Raw genomic sequence first — 11,199 nt, forward strand, 5'->3', positions numbered from 1 at the left:
AAATAAAATTAACTTCGAAAATTTGTTAAATACATTCTGAAATCGTATATGATTAGATTTGTTATGTACAAAGGGGTTAAATCCCAGATGAATGTTTTGGTATGTTTCTCTATTCATTCTAACTTTTAGAAATTAAAAAATAAACAAACCCTAGCGACATAAAAAAGTAAAATAAATACTTTACAGATATTCAACAGAGCGAGAATTTATTTCAAGAAATATTATCAGTTGTCTTATCTTTTGTTTGTTCCGTTCTTTAAGCTCTCAACACGTGGCAACAGGCAGATCACAAGTAACTTAAAGAGTAGCTATAGAGAACATCTGGTGTACGGTGTATACCATACATGATACGTCAACATCTGGTATTTAACATTTGCAAAATATATATATGGTCTTACATGATGATTTACAATAAAAAAAATAACAATTATTACCTAGAAGTACTTTTTTGTATGTTTCAGTTTAGAATAGCTTTTTTAAACACTATATTCCCAGATACACCTCTCAATAATACTCTGGTAGAAATTTATTTTCTGTTATACTTCAACCAATAAAATAACACAAATGATAGCAACTTAATTTACGTAATTGACATCAGATTTAATCCAGTTGAATAAAACTTTATGTTATACATAAAACTACAATTAAATTAACGTTGAAAACACATTTTGTATGGCATATCTGTAGACAATAAACACTGTGTTATGTGCATATACTATCACATCCATCGCTCAGAAATATTGTCTCATAACAAAATATTCGTATCTGTGGGAATTTTGTAGCGTAACAAAACTCTTCCAAAAGTCCACTGTAATATTTATATTGATTACAATATTATATATTTTAATACCTTGAATGCTAGCACACATACGCCTACGAAAACAACACCAATATCACTGGCTTTATCTAGGAGAGATGGTGTATGATGCTTGGTTGATGGGTAATCCACAGAATAGATGTTAATGTATGGCATGGCCAATATTATGGATTACACTGGTTCATTAAAGCATTTCTCCCGATCAAACTATCTATTTTTCAATTTGACTCATGTGCAATTTTTGCTTACTAGTATATTCTATGACGGTCCTGTATTCACATTTACACGGAGCAAAGCTGGAGAAAGTGTGACGTTATACCCCTGAACTGTGACGTTCTTGTCATAACCGATTCTCGCACTGGCGATGTTATTAGCGTTTTCACTGAACTCTGCGCATGATCTGTGCGCACTGTTCGTTTGTGACGACACTGCCAAGAAAACCTGGCTTCTAAAGGAACGCCACGGGCCGTGCTCAGGAGCAAGATACTATACTAGGGCACAGCGGCGGAGATCACCAGGCCGCTTCGACCTTTCGCTAGGCCTACCTTTAACGAAGGACCCCAGAGGAACAGGCTCATCCTGTATGTGTAAGGACATTGTCCAAGGATACGAACGCCGCTATATGTATCCTGGCTACCCCAGCTCATGAGCAGCTCTCACTGGGAGTCTCGGTCGACCACAAGTGGCGGCCGCTTCGACTTTGATGATGGGGGTACATACTGTGGTGGGTGGGAGGACGGCAAAGCGCATGGCTATGGTGTGTGTACAGGCCCCAAGGGGCAGGGTGAATATAGCGGTTCATGGCACTATGGGTTTGAAGTGTCAGGGGTGTATACTTGGCCCAGCGGCAGTAATTACGAAGGTCAGTGGCAAAACGGCAAAAGACATGGCCTAGGAGTAGAGACCCGTGGCAGCTGGATGTACCGTGGAGAATGGACCCAGGGGCTAAAAGGTCGATACGGTGTCCGGCAGTCAATGACATCGGAGGCAAAGTATGAGGGAACGTGGGCTAACGGACTGCAAGACGGATATGGATCTGAAACTTATGCCGATGGTGGTATGTACAGCGAGATTTGCTAGAAATTCAAGTAATTTTTTTTTAGCTATAGTACATACATACTTATAAAAAATGTGCTCTGGATATTTATATGAAGGGACCTATGCTTTGAAATATGTTGAGTAAGATCTAGTCGAATAGCTGTGCATCACACAATTTAGACGAAATATAATTATACTGGAATACATCTTTAACTTATTTGGGTGTGGTATGATGATGTAGCTGTACACCCTCAACATTTAAGATGGAAGCTATACATGTAGAAGGTATTCGGGTTTGTAATATAGTATTAGAGCCTCAGATTTCATAGGCTAAATACCTTGTTAAAGCTGCATTTCTTTAAGTTATTCACGTACTAGATAATAAAATATTTTGTAAATAATTAACAGCTTTAGCTGCAATCAGTCTAGTACTTTAAAACGAGACACAAAAAAGACAAAAAAAAAAAAGATTAAACAAAATGCATCTCTTCTAACAGAAAAGAAGCGTTATTAATTAACTAGAAATAAAAATAACCAAATAAATCATTTAATAAATAGATTTTGAAACATTTTTTAAACTCATTTCTCTTATATTATTGAATATAGCATTTCAACTTTTCCGCTACATAGTTATTGAATATTAATGTTTATAAGTTATTGGGTGGTGTGTAAAGCTACAGCTGTACCTTTACGTTCCATCCAATAACTTCAGGAACCAGTGTAATACATCCTGAAGTTATTGGATGGAACGTTAAGTTAGTGTAATACATCCTGAAATTATTAGATGGAACGTAAAGCTAGTGTAATACATCCTGAAGTTATTGGATGGAACGAAAAGCCAGTGTAATACAGCCTGAAGTTATTGGATGGAACGTAAAGCTAGTGTAATACATCCTGAAGTTACTGGATGAAACGTAAAGCTAGTGTAATACATCCTGAAGTTATTGGATGGAACGTAAAGCTAGTGTAATACATCCTGAAATTATTGGATGGAACGTAAAGCCAGTGTAATACATCCTGAAATTATTGGATGGAACGTAAAGCCAGTGCAATACATCCTGAAGTTATTGGATGGAACGTAAATCCAGTGTAATACATCCTGAAATTATTGGATGGAACGTAAATCCAGTGTAATACATCCTGAAGTTATTGGATGGAACGTAAAGCTAGTGTAATACATCCTGAAGTTATTGGATGGAACGTAAAGCTAGTGTAATACATCCTGAAATTATTGGATGGAACGTATAGCTAGTGTAATGCATCCTGAAGTTACTGGATGGAACGTAAAGCCAGTGTAATACATCCTGAAGTTATTAGGTGGAATATAAAGTTAGAGCAGCACATTCTGGAGTTTTTGGGTGGAATATAAAGTTAGAACAGCACATTCTGGAGTTTTTTTAGTTGGAATACAAAGATAGAGCTGAAAATCCTGAGGTTACATAGTGGTGTATATATGGATAGAGTTGAACATCATGAAATTATTGGATGTAATATAAGAGTAAAGTGTAAAACCTAATGGTATTGGATGTAATATAAAAGTAAAGTGTAATACATAATGGTATTGGATGTAATATAAGAGTAAAGTGTAAAACCTAATGTTATTGGATGTAATATAAGAGTAAAGTGTAAAACCTAACGATATTAGATGTAATATAAAAGTAAAATGTGAAACCTAACGATATTGGATGTAATATAAAAGTAAAGTGTACAACCTAATGTTATTGTGTAGAATACAAGAATAGAGCTACATATCTGAAGTTACTCTCCGAGGTGGTGTGATAGATTATGTTAGAAGTGAAGGCTTAACGATGATACTACTGACTATGTTAGTAGAGACGTTATGTAATAGATGAAGTGCAATCAGTATACTAGTAATAAATTTCAGACAAAGTATTCTTATTGAAGTGATATCTATATAAATAGTACATAAGAAAATAAGGAATTGTTTTACTAGAGGAATGTGTGTGTGAATAGCAGATACTAAGAGATTTAAGAACTTTTGAAGAGCAACTTCCACGAATAACAGATGTAGAGTGAAATACTAATATTAACAGCAGATGTCAAGGTCGTAAGTATTACTTGGAGAGGGATATGTAGTAACAGAACATGTGAAGGCAATTGGGTATTGAGTGATATTTTTATTGAAAAGAGATGTTAAAACAATGAAATCCGTTTGTGTATGTTAACAGAGGTTATAAAAAGATGAATAGTGTTAAGTGAATGAAGTATATTGATAGATGGAGTACATCATGAAGATACTAGTTAATATATAAATATAGAGTTGTACATCATGAAGATACTAGTTAATATATAAAGATAGAGTGTACATCATGAAGATACTAGTTAATATATATATAAAGACAGAGTGTACATCATGAAGATACTAGTTAGAATATAAAGATAGAGTGTACATCATGAAGATACTAGTTAGAAATATAAGGACAGAGCTACATATCGTGAACTTAGCGGTTAGAATATAAAGATAGAGTTGTACATCATGAAGATACTAGTTAGAATATAAAGATTGAGTGTACATCATGAAGATACTAGTTAGAATATAAAGATAGAGTTGTACATCATGAAGATACTAGTTAGAATGTAAAGACAGAGTGTACATCATGAAGATACTAGTTAGAATATAAAGATTGAGTTGTAAATCATGAAGATACTAGTTAGAATATAAAGATTGAGTGTACATCATGAAGATACTAGTTAGAATATAAAGATAGAGTTGTACATCATGAAGATACTAGTTAGAATGTAAAGATAGAGTGCACATCATGAAGATACTAGTTAGAATATAAAGATAGAGTGCACATCATGAAGATACTAGTTAGAATATAAGGACAGAGCTACATATCGTGAACTTAGCGGTTAGAATATAAGGACAGAGCTACATATCGTGAACTTAGCGGTTAGAATATAAGGACAGAGCTACATATCGTGAAGTTAGCGGTTAGAATATAAGGACAGAGCTACATATTGTGAAGTTAGCGGTTAGAATATAAGGACAGAGCTACATATTGTGAATTTACTAGATGAAATATAAGGATAGCGCTGCAAATGTCATGAAGTTACTGGTTAGAATATAAAGATGTAGCTACACACTAAGAAGTTACTGGATGGAATATGAGAATAGAGCTATACATCATGAAGTTACTGATGAGACATATAGTGAAAGAGCTGCACACTCCGAAAGTATTTGGTGTGTTTGCTAGGAAGTCTCAAGAAAATCAATTGTGTCGTGTTTCGGAACTGGTATTTTCAACATGAATGATCTAAATGGCACATTTAGAGATGACAACCAGTAATTAGCACTCGCCGCCCATTTTCCTACTCTCAACAGAATAGAGGGATTGACTATCACAGCTAAAGGCATATCACAACTCGAACCATGGGCCTTCTGAGTTACGTTAACCTCCAGGCCACTTTCAGCCTAATTATATTTCGAATAAAATATACATGAAGTGTGTGTGAAGATAATGAAATGTATTTAGAGAAGGATATGTGTATTATATTAATAAAATTTGTGAAAATCATAAAATGAGTTTGACGAAGACATAATAACAGCAGATGTTAACACAATGATTTGCATTTGGAGAGTGAAATATAACAGTGTTAACACACATCATTTAAATATCAATATTATAATTTGTGATTAAAGAAGAATTCATATCAACAGATGTAAAAAAAATGATTTATTCAGCAAATAAGTATACATTATAAAATATTCTAAAGCCATGAAAGATATATTGATTATCAGGTGTTTATTAAACACTGAACTGTGTTTCGAGATATAAAGATATCAGAGAGGCCACATTAACATGTTAATGTGTAAGAACACAATAAACACAATAGTGACATTTTATAGCAGAACCACTTGTAAGGATAAATATGGATAGAAGCTACAACATTAATGTTTTATAGCAATGTGGCATCGAAGGACAAATTTGTTTATTAAATAAATAAAGGAAGTACTCTGTTATGTAAAACTTAAAATGTTTTTTATTGACAGATATACCCAGTATAATATTTATGGTTACAACATTTAACCAGGTTAACATGACATCACTAGGTACAACTAGTGTTTTATAACGATATGGTATCTAAGCACAGATGTGTTATTCTAGGGTAAGCTGGCAATTATTGGTATTGACAAAATTGTAACAGTTATCTTTTATCGCAATGTGACATGTAGGTATATTTGTTGATTGTGAAGTATTTTAAAAATGAAAGTATAGAAAACGAAAATAAAATAAGTATAGCAGTGATGTTTTAAAGCAAGATAACATGTTAAGACATATGTGTTTATTGTGGAGTATTCTAAAAGGTATTTATCGTGGAGTGTTCTACCAGTGATAAGTATGGAGAGAAACTATAGCAGTGATGTTTTAAAGCAAGATAACATGTAAGGACAGATGTGTTTATTGTGGAGTATTCTAAGAGGTATTTATCGTGGAGTGTTCTAACAGTGATAAGTATGGACAGAAACTATAGCAGTGACGTTTTAAAGCAAGATAACATGTAAGGACAGATGTGTTTATTGTGGAGTATTCTAAGAGGTATTTATCGTGGAGTGTTCTACCAGTGATAAGTATGGACAGAAACTATAGCAGCGACGTTTTAAAGCAAGATAACATGTAAGGACAGATGTGTTTATTGTGGAGTATTCTAAGAGGTATTTATCGTGGAGTGTTCTACCAGTGATAAGTATGGACAGAAATTATAGCAGTGACGTTTTAAAGCAAGATAACATGTAAGGACAGATGTGTTTATTGTGGAGTATTCTAAGAGGTATTTATCGTGGAGTGTTCTACAGTGATAAGTATGGACAGAAACTATAGCAGTGACGTTTTAAAGCAAGATAACATGTATGGGCAGATATGTTTATTGTAGATTATTCTAACAGTGATAAATAAATATGGGCAGAAACTATAAAAGTGACGTTTTAAAGACAAATAACATGTAAGGACAGATGTGTTTATTGTGGAGTATTCTAACAGTGACAAATAAATATGGGCAGAAACTATAGTAGTGACGTTTTAAAGCAAGATAACATGTAAGAACAGATATGTTTATTGTAGATTATTCTAACAGTGGTAAATATGGACAGAAACTATAACAGTGGCGTTTTAAAGACAAATAACATCTAAGGACAGATGTGTTTATTGTAGATTATTCTAACAGTGACAAATAAATATGGGCAGAAACTATAAAAGTGACGTTTTTAAGAAAAATAACATCTAAGGACAGGTGTGTTTATTGTAGATTATTCTAACAGTGACAAATAAATATGGGCAGAAACTATAAAATTGACGTTTTAATATAAGATAAACATGTAAGGACATATTTATTTCTTCTGTAGTATTCTGACAGTGATGAATACGGGCAAAACTATATTAGTGACGTTTTAAAGCAAGATAACATGCAAGGACAGATCTGTTTATTGTGGATTATTCTGACAGTGGTAAGTATAGACAGAAACTGTAGCAAATAAAGTAAGATAACATGAATGGACAGATGTGTTTATTGTGGATAATTATAATAGTGATAAGTATAGACAGAAACTATAACAGTGACGTTTAAAAGAAAGATAACATTTAAGGACAGATGTGTTTGCTGTGGAGTATTCTAACGTGATAAATAAGTATGGGCTGAAACTGTAACAGTGACGTTTTAAAGAACAATAATATCTAAGGACAGATATGTTTATTGTGGAGTATTCTAACAGTGATTAGTATGGACAGAAACTATAACAGTGACGTTTTAAAGAAATATAACATTTAAGGAGAGATGTGTTTGTTGTGGAGTAGTCTAACAGTGATAAGTACGGGCAAAATCTGTAATAGTGACATTAGCAAGATAACATGTAAGAACAGATGTGTTATTTGTGGATAATTCTAATAGAGACAGACTATAGCAGTGACGTTTTAAAGAAAGATAACATGTAAGGAGAGGTGTGTTTATTGTAGAGTGTTCTAAGAGCGGTAGGTAAGGATACCAACTATAGGAGTGACGTTTTATAGGAATATCACATGCAAGGACAGGTGTTTTTATCGTGGAATATTCCAACAGTTGATAAGTATGGAAAGAAACCATAACAGTGACGTTTTAAAGAAAGGTAACATGTAAGGACAGATGTCTTTAATGTAGAGTATTCTAACAGTGATATGTTTGGACAGAATCTATAAGAGTGACTTTTTAATACCTGATGACATGTTAGGACAGATCTGTTCATTGTGGAGGACTCTAAGATGTGCTTATTGTGGAGTGTTCTAACAGTGATATGTTTGGACAGAAATTATAGCAGTGACGTTTTAAACAAGATGATATGTAGGGAAAGATCTGTTTATTGTCAAGTATTCTGTTAACAATCTGTATGCACAGAAGCTGGGACAGTAACATTGTATAGCATAACTATGGACATATTTGTGTGTGTGTAAAGTGTTCGAGAAACTTTCATAAAGAACACGATTTCTATTATTATTAGGTATTTTCCCGCGTAGTCTTAGACGTAGAACGCAATACCCATGTAATGTTATTCATTGATTGTCACTTGTGATGAAAATCTATCTAATAGATTTTGATATATTTATCAGCATCGCTTCTAGAACATTGTGGATCTTTAATGAGGTCAACTAAGAGCTGAAGAATGGTTGTTTTTTATTTGTTTATTGTTGTTGTATTTCTTATTGCTTTTTTAAAGGGTGTGGATTCTTCTGATAGCATATTTGTCATCTATTACAATTATTTCAGGCATTTACCAAGGGCAGTGGCTAAGAGGTTTACGTCATGGTTACGGTGTACGTAATAGCGCCCCCTTTGGCTTGGCTTCACATACTCGTCCAAAGAATGCTCGATTTTCTGTTTCGTCTCTGGAACATGACCACGTTGACCCTGCGAGTATAAGAAATCGAAAAATAGATGACTGCCGGGGAGGCTTTGTACTGAAGGCGAAAAGTGACGAACCTCCTCCCAGAAGACGATCTCTTGTCGATAAATCCTCAACTTTAAAGAAAACAATCCTTCAGGTAAGAAGTGGCCAGCACATTCAGCTTATAATATTTTAAAACACAACATTTTTTGACTTAGTGTTCGTAGATGAAGAAAAGATCTCACAAAGCAGAACATGGTCGGCATGTATATTTCTTAGATTTTGAAACGTAACTTGCTTTATCTTACATTTATCACACTTAAAATAGGAATACTTCAGGTAAGTGAACAGTATATGTAAGTTCTAGGATTTCCACAGATACCCTGTCTGATCTTCTCTCATCTGCTGACATGAAGATAGAAATCGTTTAGTTAAAAATTGGTCGTTTATTTTTGTTTGTCTTGTTGATAGCTGTTTTCTTAGTCCAAAGCTATCTCATTCTATCCAAGATGGGTAATCGAACCCCGGTTTCTGACGCCATAAGCCCGTAAACTTACTGCTGATCTATCGGGAGACAATTCATTGTATATAGGTCCAGAATTTTCAAAAATAACTTGTTCTATCCTATATTACACTTGTTGGCGTAAAAACAGTAAACATTAGTTATAAAAGTGTCTGTGCTGGGCAGAATGCAGATAATATAATGTGTAACATTGCAACAACAAATTTTCGAAAAAGAACACCTATTTCTTCATATTTTCAGTCTAACGATCTATGTTGAAACAACTGATCATATTATTCACCGTAGAGGAGTTATTTCTTCTTTGTTACCTCCGCCACTGTGGCGGAGGCTATGTTTTCATCCCTGTGTATATGTTTTTGTCAGCAGGATTTCTCGAAAATGGATGAATGGACTTGGACAAAAGTTGGTGTACATTTGGACTATGGCTCAACTTAGAATCGATTCGTTTATGGAGTGTCAATGTCGCAGCAAAGTCACGAAAATCCATAAAATCCCTATCTGTTAACACGAGGACCGATTTTTCACACTATTTTTGCTCTATAACGATTGGATTTTGATTAAACTTGGTGGACATATATAGAATATTATTCCTCGTTGTCCTGACAAAAATAGTCCATGTACGTTGATAACGATGGACATTCGGATGACACATTTTCGTATTTTTGAGAACCGACTATGATCAACGCTGCGTGGCGGAGGTATGCGCTCTATTGAGTGTCCCTCTAGGTTTAAAGATGTATCTAAAAACTATTACAAATAAATGAAGGAAGCAAGATTGAAAGCTAAATATGAATTTGAAAACAAAAATTGTATAATGATAGGTAGAACCTTCTTGTGTGTATTACATTATATTGTGTAACATGTTAGTTCACTTTAATTGATGAAAGTCGTTCCATTTTAGACTGAATAATTTTATCTATGTGCAAGAGACACCTTTGGAAATAATCTATTAATTAACATTTGTTTGAACGGATTCTGGGTGGCTCGGGGGGGGGGGGGAGTTCATAGTTTTATAGCGTAACCACCTACCATGGGAATGTCACGCAGAATTTTTGGTTCAAGAAATAGGATTGCAGGGTCGCTGAATTCGAACATAACGTCGTATTTTGTGTTCCTGGTGACCCTCGAGATCCCGGGGGCGCCATTTTTGAAACTGTGCTTGTACCTTCCCACTCAGAAAGTAGCGGAGCTAAACTTAGCACACGTGCTTAGTTATCACAGACGGGTGTCCTAACTGTATTTTTAGTGTATGGACCCCCTTAAGATAGCTATATAAGCAACTGGGGATAATGGAGGAGCCTGATCATTACATTGGGTCTTTGTGAATCATAAGGGGGATTTTGAACCCCGCAGCAGAGCGCGAGAATTTCATACCAGTAATATATAAATGAAATAGATTTAATATATAACGATATAAAGAATTATTTTGAGACTTTGGATCACAAACTGCATAGAACAATCACAAGCTGCCTGATGCAATTACGAGATGAGCAATTTGCTAACAAGCCAAAATTTGGGAAGAGAGTAACAATAAGCACGCCCATCAGCTACGTCTTCAAATAATCACGTGCGCTATTCTTGTGTTGTAATTGTATTAGTCCACAGATAACCATTGTTACATTGTTTTGGTTACTTCACGTCAACTGATTATCACGGACACACTAGTCCGCGTGTACAAGTTACTAAGCCGGTTACTAATAATTATGGTTAAAGTATTGTTATGTTGGTTGTTCTGTGCTTAAAAATACACCTGTTTATATTACCCAGACTTGAGACATAAAGTAACTAAACTAGTAGTTGTGGTGACTTAATAACTAATACACCTAATAAATTTTACGTCTACAAATATACCTGGTTATATTACATAGGTTTGTTAGTTACTTTATGTCTACTAGTAGTTGTGGTGACATTTATTAGGTGTATTAGTTATTAAGTCACCACAACTAC

The 11,199-nt window shown here is 34.4% G+C and overlaps 1 protein-coding gene across 1 annotated transcript in view; it reads left to right on the forward strand.

Annotated features, from left to right (window-relative positions):
- The first annotated feature begins 403 nt into the window (after nt 1-403).
- Nucleotides 404-11,199, forward strand: part of LOC106461654 (junctophilin-1-like) — a 63,626-nt gene continuing 52,830 nt past the window's right edge. The window contains exons 1-2 of the mRNA XM_013921499.2: nt 404-1,874; nt 8,612-8,886. Coding sequence (XP_013776953.1) covers nt 1,463-1,874; nt 8,612-8,886 — 687 coding nt within the window. The 5' untranslated portion in view covers nt 404-1,462. The remainder of the gene's footprint in view (nt 1,875-8,611; nt 8,887-11,199) is intronic.

This window comes from Limulus polyphemus, unplaced genomic scaffold, assembly GCF_000517525.1.
Source record: "Limulus polyphemus unplaced genomic scaffold, Limulus_polyphemus-2.1.2 Scaffold1004, whole genome shotgun sequence".
In the NCBI taxonomy this organism is placed as follows: domain Eukaryota; kingdom Metazoa; phylum Arthropoda; class Merostomata; order Xiphosura; family Limulidae; genus Limulus; species Limulus polyphemus.